Source organism: Aplysia californica, unplaced genomic scaffold, assembly GCF_000002075.1.
Source record: "Aplysia californica isolate F4 #8 unplaced genomic scaffold, AplCal3.0 scaffold00199, whole genome shotgun sequence".
NCBI lineage: Eukaryota > Metazoa > Mollusca > Gastropoda > Aplysiida > Aplysiidae > Aplysia > Aplysia californica.
The window spans coordinates 281,521-305,091 of NW_004797469.1; the positions used below are offsets into that span (position 1 = coordinate 281,521).

The 23,571-nt window shown below is 37.1% G+C and overlaps 1 protein-coding gene across 1 annotated transcript in view; it reads right to left on the bottom strand.

Annotated features, from left to right (window-relative positions):
• Window positions 1-5,064: 5,064 nt before the first annotated feature.
• The window catches only part of LOC101852410 (kinesin-like protein KIF6), a 39,120-nt gene continuing 20,613 nt past the window's right edge, over window positions 5,065-23,571 (bottom strand). Inside the window, exons 9-16 of the mRNA XM_013082902.2 lie at window positions 21,578-21,880; window positions 20,967-21,125; window positions 20,341-20,391; window positions 15,815-15,878; window positions 12,655-12,796; window positions 9,835-10,010; window positions 8,590-8,696; window positions 5,065-5,492 (exon numbers count right to left, since the gene is read on the bottom strand). Coding sequence (XP_012938356.2) covers window positions 5,467-5,492; window positions 8,590-8,696; window positions 9,835-10,010; window positions 12,655-12,796; window positions 15,815-15,878; window positions 20,341-20,391; window positions 20,967-21,125; window positions 21,578-21,880 — 1,028 coding nt within the window. The 3' untranslated portion in view covers window positions 5,065-5,466. The remainder of the gene's footprint in view (window positions 5,493-8,589; window positions 8,697-9,834; window positions 10,011-12,654; window positions 12,797-15,814; window positions 15,879-20,340; window positions 20,392-20,966; window positions 21,126-21,577; window positions 21,881-23,571) is intronic.

A 23,571-nucleotide genomic window follows, 5' to 3' on the forward strand; every position in this document is an offset into this window, starting at 1 on the left:
ATTTCTAGACAAAATTCAGATCTGTCTTTGAGTGAGCATATGAAATGGACAATTTACTATCGATAGGGCCAATAAAAAGTTTTTTTATATTTTGTAGGTTAGACGGTTTATCACCAGGCCGACGATATGGCCTGTATAAGTTAACCCCGAACCTAAACTTTTTTAGGCCACATGTTGACAAATCATCTTCCATCACAGCAGGACATAGAATTAATTTAAGATCCCTTTCTGTATCTCATAATCTGCAGTTAAAAACTCGTGCCGTCTGTACATGTATATGTCTGAATTACTTAATTTATTAATAAAAATATAATAAGGTGTATTTTCTTTTAAAGTGGATAGGTAGACCCTGGAGTGTACCTAGCGAAAAAGCAGTTTTAGGATAGGTGGACCCCGGACCAATGTAAAGCTGCCTGACATCGTCATGTGTTAGGGTAAGGTTAAAAAGAAAGAAAAAAACAAGGTGGGCAGACTCAGTTCCAAGTATACTTCTACCTAAATCGTTTGGGTTTTTTTAGTGTTGTTTTTTTTTTTTAATCCCTGCATACATCATACGTATTTGACCGAATCTGGAGTAACACCGGCACCTGGAAACACTGAATGGCTTTGTATTTTGAGGAGGACAGGTGATAGATTCGAATGGCATGGTTGTGTCGATAGGCTAGTCCTAACTTATATTTACGTTAGGTCATATACAATTTTTTCATATATATAATTTGGTTGTTTTTTTTTTAATTTAAAAAAGAAAGTAGATTTCTTAAACTAATCACTAATTTGCAAAATCGAGACTCTACTGATAGTGATAGATCTATTTTATTTTTATTTAGTGGAGGGGATTATTTCAAAACGTTGAAAAGGAAAGTAGAGGGGTGATTCTGAATGAAAAGTAGATATAAAGGAAAGGAGTTATATGTGTGTGTGTGTGTGGGGGGGGGGGTATAATAAGGTGTATGTGTTTTGGGGTGGGGTGTATGTGTGTGCGTGCGCACGTGTGTGTGTGTGTGTGAGTGTGTGTGTGGTGAGAGAGAGTACATGTAATTGTGTGTATGTGAGTGTAGGCCAATTATGAGTGTAAGTGTGTGAATGTTATGAGTGTGTGGGCTGGTGAGTGTGTGTGTGTGTGTGTGTGTGTGTGTGTGTGTGTGTTATTTCAAAGTTTTTATTGAAATCAGTGCAGAGATGACTAACTTATTGCCCTTTAAGTGGGTCCTTTTTTTTCAACACCCTGTACAAAGAAACATGATGGGGAATTCACATTAAAGAATAATAAACAATTTGTGAGAACTTAGTTTTCTTCTGTATTCAACTTACTATCAAATTCAATTCAATTTTCACCCAGTCACGTCTCTATCTGAAGTTCCAGACACTTTGTGAATGAAGCCAACTATAAGCAATTCTATTAAGAGAAATAAAATGTAGCCTATTATTAACTAAAGAGGAAAAGCAGAAGAAAACAATTTGTTTCATGTTAACAGTTATCATTTTAATAAACTATCACAAATATTTTGACATTGTGGCACTAGCTATTCACATGATGGAAGAAATTATCCTTGAAAAATCAACATTATATCAAAACACAATTTAAGGAAATCAAAATAAACTTTGCATTTTATTGTTAAGCACAGAGCCAATAACACAAGTGGAATGTTGATTAAATATAAACAAAAAATATGTCATAAATAAAAACACTTAATTATAAATACTATCTTTGTCCACAATACAAATACAAAACAAAAAGAGTCTAGTCGGAATAACAGTACAGAAAGCTGTGTTGAAATGAGTTTATCTTGATGTATTTGTTCAAATAACCTTATCTTGGAGTGTGTGTTTATACATTGTAGTGAGGCAAAAAAATCGTGTATATCAATTTGTCTCAACAGATCAATAATATTTTAGTAAATACCTTTTCCAGTAATGGATGTGTATCGGTTTCAACGCATGAAAGTCTTGATTCAGAGGGCACAGTAAACTTTCATTACGTTAACTACTTAGGCATTTAGTTAGTCCAAGCTCTCAAACTTCAAGGTGTCAAAATCGAAAGTCAAGGTTTTGGGTCAGGGTACATTATTAAAAATAAAAAGTATCCTTTATATGTTTTGATCTGATCGGGACTATACTTGTAGTAATATTATGCAGTGGGTTTTGCAAGACAAGACAGCAGGTAGGCCTACGCAAACGACAAAAATATAATAATGTGGAGTTATTGGTATCACGTAAAAGCTTATTCATTTGCTGTACTTTCAATTGAAAAAAATACCCATTCATCTTGAATAGAAGTCAAGATATTTGCGATTGAAGGAGGTGTGATTGCCTGGTTTCAGTGCTAACTTAGCGATAAAATGGCCGCCAAACTTTGGTAACTTCAATAGCTTGAGAGAGAATTAGAATCCTTGAAAACTGATAAATCACCTATTTTGTGCCTTACTTTAATCAACATTTCCATGGAAATGTGTTTTATATGGATATAAAACGTGTTGAGCGAAAAAAGCAGAAACTCAAAATAAACAAAAATGGCAAAACTGGCAGAAAAAAAGCCTGTTTCTTAGATTTCATTATTTTGACGAGCACCTGATTTCACCACGATGCTGCATATATAATATATAAACAATAATGGTTGACTTTCAACCTTTCTAAGAATCAGAGCTTTTCCAGAGGAATCCAAAAAGCAGTTATGATCAATAACAATCAACATAAAAATGCAAAGATGGGAAAGATAATTTTTTTAAAGTATAAGATAATGCTTTATTAAAAGGTCAGCTAGACCCACACTTTATCATTCTTCCACAATGGCTGTACAGCATATATATAAAAAATTAGATGGTAATTTGAGTACCTCTTAAGCACATATTATGTGTCACTCCAAGAAAACATCTCGGAGGGTGCTGATTATTATTTCAAAATAGAGTCAAAACTGTCAAAGATGGCCACCCATTGCAGAGGAGAAAACTGGCTGTATTAGACAGGTGCATGGCCATCTAACACAATGTCATTATAATGTAATAAAAGAGAGATTAATTTCTATGAACTCGCAATTGTATCATGATGTTCAACAAACAAAAGAGAACTTTAATGCCTGTCTGGTGAAACATAGTATAGTATATGAATAGGTCTTCTGTAGCTGTAGAAAAACTAGGACTATGCATCTTTCGTTTCCCTCTTTATTTTTTAAAAGTTCTAGACTCATCATGGAAAATATTTTAGCTCATTGTGCCTACAATTTTTTTCCACTGACTCACCCATTATGCCAGAATTAATTAACTAAGGAGTGCCTATTGCAAATATGGTTCCTTTTTATTCAAACCAACTTTTCTGACATATTTTTCCAACAAAGGTGCATATTTGATACTACTGGAAAGGTAATCGAAAGAGCTATCACAATTAAGGGGTTGCATGGTGCTTTGTGTTATTACGTAAAAGCAGTTATACAATGAATTAAATTAATAATTGAAAAAAAATTGAATTTGACTAGTTTGATGAGTTTCATCCAGGTTACTGTCACCATTGCCCATGAAATACAAATTGATAAACAGCAGAAATGTTTATAATATTATATGTCAACCATTTTTGCAGCAATACCACACAAGTTGGTATTCCAGGGTGGGCTCTTGTGGTATAGAGGCTACAGTGTTTGCCTCTCATTTAATAGGTCCTGGGTTAGAAACATGATAGCGACGGAAAATTTACTTCTCTAAAATTCTCTCCTTTCACCTCCTTTCCTGCTCTCTAACCATGTTCTGTCATCTGCTTTCATCTCCACTTTCTGTCTCCCACCCCCCCATAGTTTTACCCTCTCCTCTGGGGTTCCTGACTCTTTCTGCAGCCTTTCTACTGCTACTCCTTGGCTCCTTCTTTCTACTGTCTTTCAGTCACACCACTGATCTTATGGTAGGTAAGATCTAACAACTAGCCTTCTCAGATAAGGGCAAAAAAATATCGGAGGTCCAAAATCGATTAGAGTAAGCTTCAGCTGTCATCCTGGCATAATTCAAAATTCCTACCAAACTGAAAATGTTTAATGTGTCCCACGAACTCAAATGAACTTATGCAGAAGTGTCGTCAGACCATCAATGATTTATCTATAGTGGCAGAAGTGTCGTAAAAAGTAATGTAATAACTTGTCCGTCAATGTCTGATGATGACCAATACATCCGCAGAGGAGAATATTTCTCTAGCAAAATAGAAGGATTTGAAGAATTAAAGGTTCGATGACTTGTGGCTTCTGCTGTGACCAATTGTGGAGAAAAAGAAAAATACATGAAATGCCACAGTCTATCCCAACCCAGTCTCCTCTGACAGTGGACCTACACCTAGAACTCCTGATTCTATTCTTGTAATAAATCTAGTGCTAGCGGTTGTATCAACTTTGTTGACATTGCAAGCACTAAATCTAGGTTTTGGTGGCTTGTAAAAAATTATGGATGAGCGTCTGATTCCACCCGGTCATGACACATATTAGTCACTTTGTTACATGAAAAGTGTCATTGGGCTTTTGTTTTACATGAACCATTGCCCCATGCCATTGTTGCCAATGGAAACAAACAGGCGTACTTATTTTGATCAACACTTCAGATTTTTTAAAAAAGACCCTAGATTCTCTTTAAAAAGCTAACTAATAATGAAACTTGCTGTAAAGCTTCCGGTTTTGACAAAAATACATTTGGATGTTGCAAAATATAGCCAAAAATTGCTGTAGGAACCGCTTAATAAAACCATATGAAACGACAACTGAGTCATTCCTCTGTGGAAGTTACGTTTGGCCAGCAATAACTGAGTCATCGCTCCCAGCATAATGACTGAAGCAACTTTTTCACATCTTGTCTTCCAAACCATCATGCCCTTTGAACTGCCATAGCTTTTCAAAGAAATGTTCTCAAGCACCCAAAAATAGTGCAAAATGCTAAATAAAGAAGGAGCTTTTCAAATATATGCAAAATTGTCAGTTTCTAAACCTTTCTTAATGCTTTCTTTAGAGTTGGACCCACATGAATGCCCTAATATTCGAAAATGATTTAAGACACTGTAACTTGTGATGCTTTCTACATCAGTACACAAAGACAAATGTCATAGCTTTCAACTTCACGTGTTTATTAAACAGACAGTTGGAACAGACAAAAATCTCACTTACACTAACTTACAGTGACTCACACAATGAAATTTCCATCTGACTCTTACTACATTTTTGTAAATAATTTTTTTTTCATTCATAAAAGAAATATGAGGAAAAGAATCGCAAAACTCATCCAAAGATACATGAGTCCATCTACAATGGAAATAATAGAATAAACAAGAAATTTGTTGTTTTAAACTTCACGAAATGGCTGGCACAACAATTTTTGTTTAAATAGCAGAAATCAAAATTACAGGAATAAATCAATATAAAAATATCTACATTCGCTGCATCGCTTTCAGTCATCAATTCACCTGTAAGTTTCAAAATATGGTCCAGAATTTGATATCCTTGTTTACTCACTGCCCTCTGTGGTTTTCTTGAACTGTTAGAAAAAATCCACAACTCTTTGTCTTAGTAAATAGGACAACTGATTTTATGGAGTACATTACAGCACAAAGGCGTGTGAATGTGAGAATATTAGAGTCATTAACATGTTAAATAAAGGCAGCCTCTCTGCCATAAACCTTCACAAGCTGCAAAGTTGAACATAGAATGCCAAGAGGTGGAAAATGAAGGGTTGCGTAATAAAACATTAGAAATAATGCAAATCATAGAACTATTGATTGATCCTTTCATTACAACCAGCATTTCTTAGACTGTACAAGCTGCCAGCCACATGCACTATCATGACGGCACATAGAATGTCAATCAAAACACCTAAAAAACCCACTACAAACACATGAGCAACACAGTACAAACACAAGAGGAATACTGTATATCAGAGCCAAGCCGCTGTCAGCAGCTCACCGGCACAGCAGTTCCAACCGTGAGCCGCTTGCCCGAGACAAAGAGTTAAAACAACAGAGTACAAACACTGGACTAACACAGTCTGGCCCCCCAGGAAATCGTGGTCTTGCGGCCGCAGCGGCCGCCTTTTTCGTCGAGTTCCGCAATAAACCCGCAATTTTTGCAATTTTCGCAATTTCTTGCAATTTTAGACAAAAATACACTAACGCTTTAATTTTAAAAGAATTTTTAATACGAAATGATGCGAGTACAGAGCCGATAGGCCTACGTAAATCACGGTCTCGGCCCAGTTCAAGCCTACTGAGCGTACTCTAAAAGTTAACCGGAAATTAAGGCCGGAATGCATCATATCTCAAACTGAGACATAGGCTAGGCCTAGATCTAATGTGTGTAAATGTGTGCGTGTGATAAGACAGTAGGTGTGTGCGTGTGAGAAGTGTACGGGAGTGTGTGCGCGTGTGTGTGTGCGCACGCGTGAATATTGTTGGTACATTATGTACGTGTCTACATACACGGTAACCGGGCACCTAGTCTCAATATCTACGTACACGGTAACCGGAATGAAAATAAACCAATATTTGTCCTGTGCTGTCACTTGTTAAAAAAAAAAAAAGTCATACATGGACACGCGTCTTGTCGGGCTCGCCATCGTTACCGGTCAGTGAACCTGTGCTTTCGCATCACATTGTGAGTACCGATTGGGGTCACCAAAGTTCATTCAAAGTCTGTGCGCTGCGAAGTATAGGGCTCCGGAATGGGGGAATTATTGATTTTTTTAAAAAGGTACAGTCGGGGGAGGGCTGGGGTTGAAGGCAACACTGGATGACAAAACTGACCTTGGAATTCTAAACTGCTCGATTACCGTGTACGTGACACTGAGACTACGTGCCCGATTAACGTATACATAGACACCGCGTTATTTAAACGCCTTAAGCTGCGTTCACACGGGAGTGGGTGCTATAGACATGATCTAGATCTACATTATTACTAATATTACATGTATTGTTATTGTTTATAAATGGAAAAAAAAACATTTGCTGTATTTTACGATTTGATTTAGTGTTAAAAAATACCATGCCAGTTTTAAAACAGAAAATATCTGAAATAGATCTAAATACAGATTAGCGGTGTATTGAAGGTTTCAAGAGAAAAATAGAACAGGATCTGATTTAATTGGAGCATAAGATCATTTTGTATTTAGAGGTTGTTTCGAAAATCTCTCATCAATTTTTTTGTTTTTTATAGACTAAACCTCATACACTTCTAGATTTTTGCATGAACCAACTACCCGGTATGTACTAAATTTGGTCAAATTTTATGCTTTCATTTAAAAGTTATTACGAAAACTGAGGGTTTCGTTTTTTTGTGTCACGCGTTATCATATTATATTTGGTCGATAACTTTATTGTTAATGTACTCGTCTGTTGTTACTAGTAAATGTTGTTAATAATTTGATGAATTTATATTGTGGGTCATGATTTTTTAAAAGGCTGTGCTGCTTTTATGCTACCAGTATTCAAAATTGTCATGTTTTTTAAACTAAAAATGTTAAGCCCATATTAATGCGCCTGGGATGGGAGGTTGCAATTTTTTTGCAAAGTACAATTTTTAGAACAACAAAGTACAAACACTAGAACAACAAAGTTCAATCTTAAGAACCAGCATCTTCATTGTTATCGCCATCATCATCACATCCCCTTTTTCTTGTTGACACATTTTTATGAAACTTACAAATATCGGCACCAAACTAGGGACAAGGAACGAAAAAACTGCCAAAAACACTTCTCCTTCTAAAGTTGAATCATATTTGGAAAAGAGAAGAACCAACTATCGCAAACCATTGTCACCAGACAAACGTTTGATCATCACACTAATGGAAGAAATGTTACCTACGAGACAATTAACACATCAGTTTTGGTGAGAGCAAGGTGCAAGAAATTTAGTGCTGCACCCTAACACTTTTTGGTGCTTGCATGGTGAAAGGGTGAGGCGAGGTAGGTGGTTCTGCTCTAGCCCCAGTAACATATTTTCTGTAGACTAAATTCACATCTCACCAAACTGGTGCCAGCAAGGTGCTGGTGAGGGGAAAGTAACTCTACTCTGTCCGCACATTAACTAAACATTACAGTCAGCCAAACACCAGTGAGAAACCTTTCAAAGACACATGTTAAAGTGACCAATCAAAAGACATTTCCAATCCATTATTCCCAAACATATCGCTTGCCCAGTCCTATGAGTACACGTACAGTAAGGTGGGAAAACACTGTCCATCACTTCCATTGTGGAGTGCGAAGAGCAGCCTCGACATACGTGTACCCGTTTGTCTAGACTTCTCTTTGTCATCATGTTGCCCACCGTCTAGGTTGTTGGGAACATTTTTCTATGTCAAATTTTATCTGTTGACGTGTTTCACGGACCAAAGTGGCGTGCGTTTAAATTATATAGTAAAAACCTGTCATATGACGAAACTGTGCGTTTAAACAGAGCAATCCTTTGTAGGCATGTGTTTAGGTGAAGATAACTGTACAAACACTAGAACAAAAAAATCGAGCAACACAATACAGAACACCAGAACAACAAAGTACAAACACTTGAGGAACACAGTTCAAACAATATCATTGATGGAAAACAATGTTTTCTTTTGCAAGTGACTTATAAATACAAAGGCCCACCTTTCTGAAGAATGCTCTGCCTGGCCTTAACAAAGGCTTGTATATCTGCATCCACCTTGCTGTCCCCGGTCAGCATGAAGCCTCCAATAGATGGCTTTATAGGAGGCCTAGTTGAACAAAAGAACATTTATTAGAAGAGCTTCTAATAGATATTTACCTTTTCAGCGACAAAACACTAGAATATAGTTCTCCGGGAAGAAGACTTTAAACAATTGGTTACATTGGAAAATCAGCACAAAAAAAAGAAGAAACAAAAAGTGTACTGAATGAAAATAAGTGGGATTGAGAGCCTTAACCACTTTCAGTACTGAAGGCTCATATAGTGAAAAACCCTCAAGTACCGCACCAGTTTAGAACTCTGAAGCTGTGGTAGAATTTTTTTTTATTAAAAAAACTTAAGCAGCCCAACAAATATGCTTTAAAAATTCATAGAGGTTAATTAACCATTCGACTATCAAAAAAGAGGGATTTTCTTTGGTATTAACTTCAGTGCAGTGTGTCCATTCGTTGTTTAATGATGTTTAGTGTGCCTGGTTGCATTGGCGACTTGCCAGCGGTAGTGAGCGCATACTACGGCTTGGCGATTAAAGTCGCCGACGGTACTGTGTAGTCACTGTGTGGAGAGATAATTCATTCATATGACTTTGATATATATGAATTCACCACTTGCGTCAATAATTGTAAGCACATACTATTCAGAAAGTAGAAATAATGCATCAAAGTGAACTTTTTAAATATTGGATTTCAAAGAATTAGATCCGTGGAATCCATTGATCTTGGCAACATCATTATCATAAGAGACAGAAGTATGAGAATGTCACCATGTAAAAGGCCATCCTGTTCAATGACCCCTTGAAAGCCAACACATAAGAAAAAATATGCTAGTCAAAGGAGTTACATTATAGAAAAGTTGTGAGAGCCTCTAACCAAAAGGGATACGAATCATCACTTTTGGTTTTACTTTCGCCAAGAGTACTGTGAATTTAAATGGTTTCTGAACTGTGGTTTAAAGCATAAATAAAGCACATTGCTAATGACCTTCAGCACAGTGCAACAAACTCCCCCACATTTCAAACAAAAATAAGGCAGAAGGAAAATAGATGCAAAACTAGGCAGAACAAGAGGAGAACAAAAAAGTAGATTAACAGGAATGATTAGAACAGAGGGAGAAGAAAAAAGAAGGGGGGGGGGGACAGAAAAATTTACAACACATAATTAGTCAGACAAGCGTGCAGAAAATTCAACCTTTCTTGTCTGGAGTTGCTACCCCTGATATCAGGAGAGGGGGTTTCACGAGTAAAAGTTCTGTGTGAAGGAGGACCAGGGATAGGGGCAGGTGTGGGAGGGGTGATGGGTGGAGTCTTCCAGGCAGCCATTACACTTTGACCACTGGGCCCAGGGGGAGGGACCTCTGGCCAAACCTGTTCATAGAGGTAGAAGACAAGAAAACAGTCTCACTTACAAGACAATCTCATCCCTCTTTTTGGTAGTTTGCAAGCAGTTTTTCCAGTTCTACCTGTCAACATAATGCTTTATGAATTAAGTACGCAATCAGTTTATCTAAATATTATCCTCAATATATCAATACTAAAATATTATAAAAGTTTTCAATTTCAATTTTTTCAGCACTTTTGAGTTAAAAAAGGCCCACAAAATTAAATCAGAAAAAAACATCAGTTCAAGAACTTTAAGAGGAATTCAATTACATCAAAATGACAGAAGTGCTAATGTTTTGAAAACGTTTGGGGAAGGGAGATTCCACGAACCTGTGTTGGGAAGTTGATGAAAATCTGGCTCAATGCCCAATTTCAACCCCTGAAATTAGTGCTTATGTTTTTTAAAATCCGATGAGATCATTTCAAATATTGAGGACGTCAGTTTGTAATTCTAAAAAGTTAGCTACAATGGGAACATGATACAAGCAAGTTAATTCTAGTCATTTTTGCCTCAATCACCCACTGATCGCCATTTTCGTCCAGAATAGTGTATCTTTTACAGTCGGACCTGCCATGACGGCCACCTCTACAAACGGCCACTTTCCATTCCCCCCCTTGCGTTTTTCTATATAATTTACCTGTGTAAAACGGGCACCTGTCCAACGCGGCCGCAGCCACCTTATTTTATCAACCCACGTCCAAATGTACCTGCCTAAGACGGCCAGACTTTGTCAAACATTATGCATTTCCCCCTGAAATTGTGGACAAGCCGTCATAATTCATTCGCTTGTCATTGTTGCCAGTCCTTCCAATGGATGAAACAGTCATGTTGCTTAGGTCACTCCCAAAGTTTACCCAAATTGACCTATGGGTAACGATAAATTTTCAGCTGCTGGTAAGGGAAGCGTGTGATCCGTCATAACCTAGAAGGCCCGCCCACAACTCAGTCCGTAAACCAAGTCCCTAACAATGGAAGTCAACACAAACTCCCGACAGAAGTGTTGCTCGTTCGCCGAGTGGTGGCGACCCATTTATTTGTTTTACTATGACACTTGGCCTTTCTCGTCTGAAACATTTCGTTTTGTTTTGACCTTTCCCGGAACCATAATTTAAAAGTGTAAATAAAACTAACACAAAAAAGTCGAACAAAAACCGTCCTATCCTCTGCCCCCTTTCAAAAGAAATAAAGCAACAACACATTTTAATCAGCCCAAGGGCAGTCCTAAGCATGCAACCACCTCCAGTTGAGACTTCAGGAGTAAATAGTTTGGTTTTGATCAGTTCTACCTGAGGCGGCCACCTGTCTTATACAGCCACTTTTCCCCTCGAATATGGGTGGCCGTCTTACACAGGTTCAACTGTATTACATTTCATTGAGTCGAAAGTCGAAAACGGATTAAACAATTATGCTTAGCCAAACATCTCATCAAAACACATCTCTTTGTGAGATGATTGATGTTTGCAAATCTTTTTAGAACGGGTTTCAAAGTGTAGGTACAATTTAAAAATGAAATAACAATTTTCTCTCTCTCTGCCTTAGAACATTTGAAATGCTGGCCGATAATATTTCGGTAGGATGAAATGCTCAGCATGCCTTATTAGCATAACCGTGAAAGAGATGTTTATGACAAAGATTCTACTATACAAATATACTCATTGTTACATAATTTCATTATAAAAAAAAAATTTTTTTGAGGGGAGTGTATACAGACCTGGTAACCGGGAACAAAGTCACAAAGTAGGCCTATACAGACCCAGTAGGGGAAATCTTTTGTGATGTCGGAAAGTTTCAATGCCCTCTTGGCTCAGTGTAGACCTAGGTTCTTCTAGATCTATGGCCTAGGTCTAGATCTAGACAGACAAACATAAATCCTATCTAGTTTCGAGGCCTAGATCTAAATGAAGATTGCGGATGTCTTTTCGATGAAAGATCGTTTTTCCTCCGTTTTAGAGTCGGGGGGATCAATAACTTTGAAGAAAAGAACAATGTCATAATTTCAATCGAGAGGTCATCCTCTCTATTTCTCTGTATCTCTCCACTCTTTTTCTGCCTGCCCTCCCCCCCCCCTCTCTCTCTCTCTCTCTCTCTCTCTCTCTCTCCCTTTCTCCTCTGTGTATCGCTCGCCTTCTCTTTCTCTTTGTTTGTCTCTGTCTTTCTTTCTCCCCCACTTACTTTCCCATTCTATCTTTCTCTCGTTCCCTCCTGTCAACTGGGGCATGTGATATAATTTGCTAGAACTTCCCCCTGTTCTCTATCCCCTCCTTCCTCTCTCTCTTTCTCTTGCTCTCTCTCTCTCACGCACACACACACACACACACACATGCACACTTGTGACTTTGTTCCCGGTTACCAGGTCGTATACACTTCGTTTGTTTTTTTTAACAATATTTGTTGACCCAGATGTGACAAGCCAGAAACCAGCAAAACAGATTTATAGGAAAATAAGAATATATATATAACGAATATATATAACATTGCAATAGGCTCAACAACTGCATGGTAAAGTAGAATAAACTGGCAACCAAAAGTTACTCTCAAGTCATGAGAACCTTCCACTGGTGTGGACAAAACACAAAAAATAAACCACAGCAACATCATGAACTTTTTAAAAATTCCAGGCAAACCAACCAGCTGATGATTCCTTGCCGTCTGCTCCGCCCACCACAACTCAAAATCTTTCATCAGCTGAACTTTGGACTTCTCTAGGAAATGCTGCAAATGCTCAATCTCAGACTTCATAGCCCGAAGTGAAGTAAATGTGTCTTTGTAACTGAAATATGATAGCATTGTTTGAAAAGTTGAATGAAAAGTAGAAATGCAGTAAGAAACACAATCAGCACAAGACAGGGAAAAATAAAAATAATCTCACAGCTAAATGTGTAAGTTTTTCACCCCAAAAAACTCTTTGTTTAAATACACAAAATACAATTCAGAATTGATTCCAATAGTCATATGAAATATCAGTGCACTTCATATCAAGGCAAACATATATATATGGGCAATTTTCCTGAAAAGTTGTAACACAGACGACATATTTTAGATTTAAACCCAAAAAGCTTTAAAATGTACTCAGTGCATCTTTGACATGTCTAGTTTAGACACCAACAGAGCTGGAGCAAGAACTTGTTTGGTTTCTGTGGAAGCTGAAATAAAGTTTCCTGCAGTGTGCTGTGATCTTAAATGGTAGAGGACAAACAATATCAGTCAAAACATGAAAAATAACAGAACAATAGCCATCAAGAAGAACAGAAAAATAGGTTCAGAAAGCATCAAGTCCATTTATTCACTGTTTGTTTACACAAATTTCAAAACATCTCTTAAAGAAAAAAAAATGCTTATCAAACTATCAGAATGTCTTAAATGTTACAAATCAAAAATTCCTTATAAAAAAGAAATGAATATTTCCATTTTGGAAAGTTCTAATGAAAGTAGAATTTTCTTCAAGCATAGCAACAAAATAACAAGATGCAATGCTTTACTTTATACAAGTATAAACCAAATTGTTGAATGTTATTGGCAAACTGATAACCTAACCAGAATAGGTTTTCAGTTTAAAATAAACGTTACGGGACAAAAGATAAAGAGATTTTGTTAAAAAATATGAATTGAACTTCGAATAAGAATTCTGCAAAACTTTAGAGCATTGAAGTACATAGTTAAAAACTTCTTTCATTATATTTTCAAGGGTTTTAATTGAGAAAAAATATATCAATCACTGAAGTATAGTATTCAGGGGTCTACATTGAAAAATTACACTTTTGCAACATTTTAATAAACTGAAGATAGCGATACCATTTTGTTTTATTTTACAGATAAGATATGCAACGTTTAAGACCAAACTTTGAGTGCATTGTATGAAGATACTGGATGTGACAAGCCAAAACATTTCTCTTATTTTCCTTTAAGATTTACTAAGGGTCAATATTCACTTTTAACGGCAAAAAGGAGATGCAGACAATTCTTAGAGAAATCTTAAAATGAAAATAGTGATGTTACATTTTTATATCTGAAATATGCTGAATTCATGCAAGAAAAAACAAAAACGCACAATGTTCCAGCAATTTTATTGAATATTTCATACCCAGGCTGGGTTTTCCAACCTTTTCACCATCAGTTTAACTCATCTTAGCCATCTAGAACCTTAATCTATTAAACTTCTAGTGTTCCAAAAATTTTGAAATTTGAAAAGGTACACGGAAATGCATGAAATAGAGTAATCTTTTATTCTTTAATACTTTTTACAGCTGGAGTTACAAATGTGCATTATATGGCACAACAGCTAGGCTTTTGGGGGATGTAACACCTTTGCGCTACATATGGCACATATGACTAAGTCAGAACAGAAAAATATCAGAAGTATTCCAAGTGGTTAAAATGACTACATTCATGTACTTTCTTCCATGGAGGCATATTGAAAAAAGTCTTGTAAAGGCTTTTTAAACAACTTTAGTTTTATTTGATATTTTTGTAAACACATAGAGGACATCTTATCAACAATTCTAGTTATACAATTGATGACCTGACACACTGGGATATTTCACGTAGTACAGCTAAATTTCCACACGCGCAGATATAGCGCCCCACCCCACCCCTTAAATGACCGTATAATGTTGATAGGGACGTTAACCTTTATGATTTCATGTGTTCACAGTTATGGCCTTCAGACACGGGGTCGACGACTTCTCTTTGTACTTGTCACTTTATATCAAATATTAGGCGAGAGAGCTGCTAGAATGTTAAATATAAAGTCTCCATTATGAATCAACAGGCAACAAAGTTAGAACCCACCCCTCCCAGTAACCAGGCTTACACTCAACCATTTGGGTTAATTAATTTACTGACAAAAGGCCAGTCAAAGCACTGAACTTGTCATTCTAAAGTATTTTGTTTGAACCAGTCAGCTTTCGTTAAGATGTTAGTTTAAATACTAGGCCTATAACTCGCCGTCATCCATGTAGATCTATACTTTTTACGATAAAGAACAGTAGCACACAGCTGCACCTAACCGGCTACATGACGCCTCGTGTCACAGCTGTGCCCGGAAGCGTCATGCACGAACCGGCTTAGAGCAGAGAACCGGCCACCTGCATTGTGCTACACATTTTTTGTCATCCCATAACCGGCTACGTGCGATATAAAACTATCGGTCGTATTATTTAAGAAAAATCAAGTAGTATTTGGTCCCAACACTTAACATTTTGTATAGAAATATGTAAGAATATGCTGAGCGATTGAACAATAATCAGATGTTTATCCCTCCTGTAAAATTTGCCTTTCTGCATAAATTTACAGTTTGTATCAAAGTATAAGTGCAAGCTCAAGTTTTCAGGAGAAATGCCACATATACATTTGTTGGTATTGTTGGATAAGAATCATTAGTGATTTGGGTGATTATTATGGGTGATAATTTGGGTGACACTGATATAATTATTTCTATACCCAATAGTTTGACAACATCACATGTTATACATCAGTACTAAAGCCCATCTATCAACTAAGAGGAATAAAAATAGAAACTCCTTGCATAAGCATGAATGTTGATTTTAGTGAGTATTAGAAATCAACTAAAAACAACTAACAATCAGATAAAGCAAAAGAACAAACAACCATTACCCTTTACAAGAACACTCCAACACTTTTCCTTACTTATACTTAGCTATGGAATTTTTTTTAGGAGGATGAGAAAAGTAATGAATAAGAAAAGTCTTTTTTTTTCCAATAAAATACTTTACGCTTTAAGATAAGATTTTATTGATACATATATGGGATGAGAACAAGAAGAACTTACATGTTTTTCTCGTCCTCCATTTGCTCCTTTATCTCTCTCTCTATCACACTCTCTCCATCTTGTCCTAAAGTAAATAAATAAAGATTAGAAAAATCATTTGTGCTAGAATGCATTTGGTCATTATAAGATCAGATAAGATGAGATGAGATGAAATGTGGTAAGATAAGATAAATTTCATTGATCCACAAGGGTGAATATACCATTGCATCAGCATTCAAAGATTCAACATCAACGCAGAAATGCACTCACTACGTTCATGTTCAACTCCCATTATATAGAGCTCAGTGTTTATAATGGAAGTGTCTACGTTCTCTAACGTTAGAGAACATATACACGCTGTCTACGTTCTCTAACGTTCAGTGCTTCCAATTTTCCGCCATTTTAAAAAGTTTCCTCCAGACCTCATCTGCCGAACTGATGCCCGCCACCTCATTGATATCTCCCCCCCCCCCCACCCCTATGTTTCCCGACTTTCTCACTTTCTTTGTTGTAGAAGTAGAAAACTAGATGTCAACAGCTTGATCTATGTTGTTGTCTTTCCTGAAACAGTGCTGTATATTATTATTAAGCTTAATCTACCTCTGGTCGTTGGATGTTCTGATAGCCAAATGGTCAGCATGTCTGCGCTTGAAGTGTATGACACGGTGCACCGGCAGTGGAATTTTAGTTGCCGCGGGGGGTTCCCCGCCGGGCGCCTTATCACGTCGGGGCCACAGGGGTCAGCTCCCTGTCGCCGCTCTGTCTGGGCCGACTTAATTTTTGGTACTTTTCAACGTACAATTTAAGGTGCATCCTTGTATTTATGGTAATTCTCATATAGTGCACCCAAAGCACGCATTTCTGCTCTTGAGACTCAAAAAAGAACGGACATTGTAACTTGTCTGGTTATTTCGTTAGACGCGCTGGAGTCGGCAATGCTAAATTGTAATTTTTTTGGGACCAGCGTGAATGAAAAAAAATCAATATAAAAAAAACGCATCGTCAAAATCTGTCGAACTTTTGGAATATGAACGACATAACATTAGTGCAGATACTCAGAAAAGATGGTATCTGCGCTTATAGTAGAAGGCTGTAATTTTGCAATTTTATCCATCGGGCACACAATTCGCTACGAAGTAATTCCTCCAAATACAACTTTATGTGTCTAATATAATCATGAATATTCGCATATTTTCTCGAAAGTTTATAAAAGTTATCATGACGTTTCTCAATGAAAAGTACAAATCGATTTAATGCTAGAATATATCTTCAACGTAGATCTAATACACGAATAGTATCTGTTACACTTCAGAAATTGCTTACTTTTCTTAAAACGCTAAGTCTAGGTTTTGTAAGTTGACTGAATAATAGGGATGACTTCTCGTAATTGGGTTATAAGAATAATTTCTAGCTTTCCAGGGACACTGAATCAGCACCAGACTTTTCCAGCTTTTTTAACGTTTCTATAACCATTTGCAATAACTGACAATGTGACTTATTTCTTTACATTCATAATTGTGTCCGCGCATATTTCCTACACAAAAACTAAGAATGAATGTTTTAGCTGTCATTATTTTTATTCCATACTAGAAGTTTATCTCTACCCATGTATTTACACGGTTTTGTGGTTTTTTAAATCGCTTATATTATATCTTTTTAGTTGTATGCAGGCTGCCACAGACACAGCATGATTCATGAACAAACGCAGAGTAACTTTCTCTTGTTTAATAGTAAAATAAGAGCTAACGCTGATCGTCTTTAGTTAAAATATGCAGATGTGCATCTTTCTTCTCTTATAACTTGACTATTACTACTACCGCAGATTTAAGATTTCTCATGGTAAAAGACATGATATTCGTAGTCAGTTTAACACAGAATTTGGAGAGATCTGTCGTGCCTTTTTTAAAATAACAATCATTTATTCATAACATTGTAACTAAAATAGGACAAATTGGGTACTCTACAAACACTTGTCTAGAACAAAAACTAAGGCACAGAAACTAACCATTCTAACGCAGAATAAATCTCAAGACATTGAGCTTTTAGTACATTTGCGTAATGGTTTGCTGTGTGGGATGGGGAAGAAGTTATATCGTTTTAAACATAGTCAAAAATGCGAACTTCCCGACCGACACCGGCAAAGTCGCCTCAGGGCTCATTAACCCCGTGACCCCGAGCTGGGGAGCTCCGGCGGGCTGCTGAGTCACGCGAACTAAAAGTAACAGAATCGGATGAAAAGTGACGCCGTGATGAGTGTGGGTTCAAATCGCGGTCCCGAATTTTTATTTATATATATTTTTTTTGGGGTTTTTCTTCTTCTTCTCCTTCTCCCGACTGACCAAGAATTTTCCCCATAATTATAATTTGTTGCTTTGTAATTTCTTATGCAGTGATGAAGAATGCAAATTCTGGTTTTGTCTCAAGGAGGAGCTTTTATCTATTAAGGATAGGCCTACTTTTCCTTTTACCAATTTATACCTGGTTAAAGTACATTTTCAACAGTGGCTTTCCTTGGTCTGTGAGTCTGATTTTAAAAATTTATTTTAGAATCAGAGAGGCCAAATCTTAGCTCTTCAATTGCAAATTTTCTTTATCCAGGGCCTTCCTGCGGCCCCCAGACCCCTGCCAATTGTTCCTCCTGCCAATTATTATTCATCCTGGTTTGGGGTCCGGGGGCAAATTGTTGGTCAGTAAGGAGAAGGAGAGGAAAAAAGACCCAAAAAACACCCACAAACCCAAAGTTTCCGGGACCGGGATTCGATGCCATGCTTGGAAGCACTGAGCATTAGAGAACGTAGACAGCTTGCATACATCCTCTTACGTTAGAGAACGTAGACACTACCGTTTATAATACTGGTCAAATAAAAATAGACATGATGATCCTTACTTTCTTTCTTTGAGAAAATTCGAAGCAAGATGGTGTATTTTTTTGAGTGACATTATTGAATTGTATCACCAACAAAGTTTGGATCTAGAATCCTTGTCACTCTCCAAATTAAGATTTTTAAACAAATTCAACAACAGTTCTCCTGCTATTTTCTGCATCCAATCTCACTATCCATTTCCCCAATGTCACCGATGGTTAATTTCTGGTTTCTGAATAAGACAGAGATCTAGATCCAAAACTGTCAGCGATACAGAAACTTTTGCAAATTCTGAAAGGCAACATAAATTTAATTCTGGCTGTTCAGGAAAATCCAGGAAATTGATAGACTGAGTTAATGATTCTCCCACGTCCACGCACGCACTTACGCACTTATGCAGGCAGGATGGCAGGCAGGATGGCAGGCAGGCAGGCACGCACACACACACATATATATATAGTCAGATGCACAACTCACTCACACAAGCATTCCCAAACAGCATGTTTATTAGCATGACCCCCCCCCCCCCCTTCCTTTCTCTCTCTCTCTCTCTCTCTCTCTCTCTCTCTCTCTCTCTCTCTCTCTCACACACACACACACACACACACACACACACACACACACATATATTATAAACTCAGAGTCATCTCTGTGTTTCTTGGATACACATCAGGCACATGCATAGAGCATAATGGCAAGATCATTCTATATATTCTATTGAACTTAGATATTGTTCTCCTTCATCTAACAGGAAAGGAAACAAAGGAGTTTCCATCTCTCTATTTTTGAAACAGGTTGAAGGATTTTATTTCCTCTAGCAAATCATATAGGCTTCATGGAGAGAGTATTCATTATTGATTCAAATTTACAAAGACAAGTATTGAAATGGTGTTAATATCTTGAAATACGCTATTTTTTCTGCTTTCTTAATGACATTATTTCTTTCCTTTTTGTCCTCTGTTGTAACTGCAGGTCTATTATGGAGGAGTAGAATCTTTTTAAGATAGTGTCAGGAATTTCAAATAATTTAAGTTTTCGTTGAAAATGCATTTGTTGGTTAAATTTCTTTTTCAAAGGTTCTCATCCTCATCCAAATTTAATTTATCATCCACATGAAGTCCTAGACACTTATACTCTTATACAATTTGAACCTGCTCTCCGTTGATTGGACGATTAATACAAACAAATTATAAGATAAAAGAATAAATACCTCTCATTTTTTTTCTTTATTTTTCGTTGTATCTTCAGCTTCATAGGCCTTATCAGCACTAAAGGGATTCTATATCAACACTAAATACATCAAACATCATAAGACAAACAATGGTATTCAGATCCTTGCAGACAAAACTCAATGCACAAGTGAGGATCTATTAAAAAAAAAAAGACTCACACACTGTCCATGGGCGGACCCAGAAAAAAGGAATCCCAGATTGGGCTGGTCTTCTTAAACAGTCCATATTCCACTAACACAGAGTCAAACTCACCTCGCGATGTTCTTGGCACTCACTTGAAACAATGCGTTGCTTTTTTCTACAGCAATTAAAACTTGTGTCCAAAGCTCTCAAATGCAAGCCAAAAGTCAGTATTACCACACGCACACACGAAAATAGGTTCCCTAAGACATGGAGAGGGGAACTCACCATAGAAATTACCTTTTCCTGTCTTGTAGAAATATAGACATACCTTCCATTTCTTGATGAGTCCGGATCTGTGCTAAGGAGTTTTTCAAATGATCTGGAGAGAAAAGACGGAGATGTTGTTCCACATTTAATATGTAGATCTACATCCCCCAACTCTTTTTTTGAATTTCATTAAGTCATGTGAACATATCAAACAGAGAAACATCAAAGAAAATACCGTGACAAGTTTCTAAAGTATTTAAGACCATTTTAACAATGCCATCAATGCTACAAGTACAAATATAATAATACTGACAAGCTATACAGCTGAAATTGTTTTCACCCCATCTCACATTATTTCTAAATAAAAATAAAAGATCAAATAGAGCAAAATCTAAGATTAAAGAAAAACCTTACAATTGATCAAAGTCCTACAATTGAGTAGAGCCTTAAAGTTGAGTAGAGCTTTACAATTAAGAACAGCCTTACAACTGAGTGGAACACTTCTTAAATTCTAGACTTATCCTTCATCAACTCATCTTTTAAAGCTCATTTTTTTAACAAAGATTTGGAGTTTACGCAGTTTGGGTTCGAAAAATGACGAACATTATAACCCTTCCTCCCCCTCAAAAAACCCCCCCCCAGTAAAAAATGAATACGCCTTGTTCATCTTACCCTCATTTCACTTACTCATTTTCTGTTTGGACTTATTCAGTTTTTCCCCCAACAGTTTGGCCTCTCCATAGCGCTGTTTGAGAATCTGTTTGTTCATGTCAATCCTGTCCCGATCATGATAATCACGCATGAAAATGTCAAATGCTTCCTGGCGACCAAGAGACATGTTGCCCACTGTGAAAAAGAATGTAGACAGATTGGACAAGAGTAAGCAGACTTGAACATCTCCCATCCCATCATTGGTGCAAGACGTGCTATCCTGAAAGCAGAGGTGTCCCAAAACTAATACCCACTCAAAGATTCACACAGTGGTCAAAGCAATCAACAATTTTGGGTTGGGAAGTCGAGCAAACTAGGGCATACTTATTTAACGTGCAAGATATTTTATATGGGATCACAACATGTTTAAATTTATATAATTGGAAAAGTTAGGGAAATTCTGCTGTCCTGAGTCAACATAAAAATTATAGTTAAAAACCACCAAAGGACTTTCCATCAGATCGACAGCTCACACAGATCTACACCCATAACATTGCTCACACACTGACCCAGTTGCATTGATCTATGTCATCAATGTCAACCAAACTCCACCTTATTCTTCCATTCAGCAAATCAAGAACACTCACATATTTTTGTTTTCATTCTGTCCTCTTTATCAATGGCTGCTACAGAGCTCCTGTGTTGTCTGCTCTGCCTTTGTTGATCTACCCGACTTTCACTGTCTGGCCGATCTTGATGGGTGCTGCTTAACCTCTGACCTTCAGCACTGGCAGAAGGCTTTTCTCCCTGACTGTAGTAACCATTGACTCGCTCTGGGTTTCCCTCTCTTCTCTGAGAGGAAGAGTGGTTGGAATGTCTGGTCGCAGGCCGGTTGGCAATCGTCCCTTTGCCCTTCTGGCGTTCTTTCTTCAACATATTCACTAAAATGTCTTTGTGCCAAATTAAGGAAGATAAACATCTTATATACTATATATTTATATATACACTCTACCCTGTATATCATACTACAATTAAAAATGGCTTTTGACAAGAAAGAAAAATAATCAAGACAAATTAAATTATGATAATAATAATAATAATAATCACAATAATGATAATAATAATACTGCTGCTGCTGCTACTACAGTCGAACCTGCAATGACGGCCACCTCTATAAGACCGCCACTTGTACAAACCATCACTTTCCATTTCCCCCCTTGCGTTTTTACTACATAACTTCACTGCGTAAAACGGTCACTTGTCCAACGCGGCCATGGCCACTACATTTTAACACACAACCCCATCACACCAGACAATAACACCTGTCTTACACGGCCACTTTAGTGACTCCATTACGTTTCGTCATAATAATGCATTGGCCCCTGGCGTTGTGGACGAGCTGTCATAATCCAATCACCTGTCGTTGTTGTTAGGTAGTTCCCTCCAACCGATCGTGTTGCATTGGCCCCTCCCACTGTTGACCAATAGGTAAAAATTTTTCAGAAGCTGGCAAGTTAACCGCGTGATCCCTCATAACCCATAAGCCACACCCAGAACTCATACACAAATCATAAGTGAAATGAGTGGTCACTGTTTACCCAGTCTGTAACAAGGTAACAATGGATGTTAACGTGAACTTGCGACAGAAGCATCGCTTGTTCTCCGGGTCGAGTGGTGGGGACCCATGTGTTTGTTTTAAAATGGCACTTGGCCTTTCTCATCTGACACATTTCATTTTAATGTCACCCTAGCACAAAATAAGCAACAAAATATAAAAAAGCAAACTCAAGATATTAGCGATTGAAGGAGGTGAGGTCGTCATTTTTCAGCGTTGAAATTAGCGAGAAAATGGCCACCAAAGTTTGATAAATTCCAATAGTTAAAGAGTCTTTGAAAACTGAAAAATCACACATTTTGTGCCTTTAAATAATGTTTTTCAGTCAAATTTACATGGAAATGTGTTTTTATGTAGTAGTACAAGAGGTTAAGCCAAAAAATAAAAATTTGATAAAATTTTCCAAACTGGCGCAAAAATGTCTGTTTCTCTGATTTCGTTATTTTGACAAGCGCCTGATTTCACCACGCTATCTCACATATATTTATACCACTTCTAACCATAGCTTGACCCTTTCTTAAGCCTTTCCAATATATTATTTTCGCACATTAGGCATCATGATGTAAATGTACGCATACTTCTGTATCCATTGTGTAGTCATTATTGTTTTTCCATGTTCCTTACGAAGCCTTCAGGGCGAAACTTTTTCAGTTTTATAAGTAATGGAATTTTATAGTCTCCACCAATTTTTAAACTTTTTTTAAATCTTTAAGCTTACAACAATGATATGGTGAGACTTTTCTTATCTTTCGGCATAACAGTCTATTGTGATTTTAATAGTATTGTTTTAAAGATCTAATGTTTTCCTCTTTTTTGTGCCAGAGTCCTTTTCAAGTTATTTACACATTGTGTGACCACTTGATTGCCTAGTAACTCTCAACCAGGACAATAGCAAGACCCATCCCTGCATACAACCTGCTCATCAAATTAGTAAGATACCAAATTAATCTTTGGTTCCCTTCTGCCTGCAATGCATCCCATATGTGCCCCAAGGGACTCCGAATTGAGCTTCAAAGCCCTTTCACA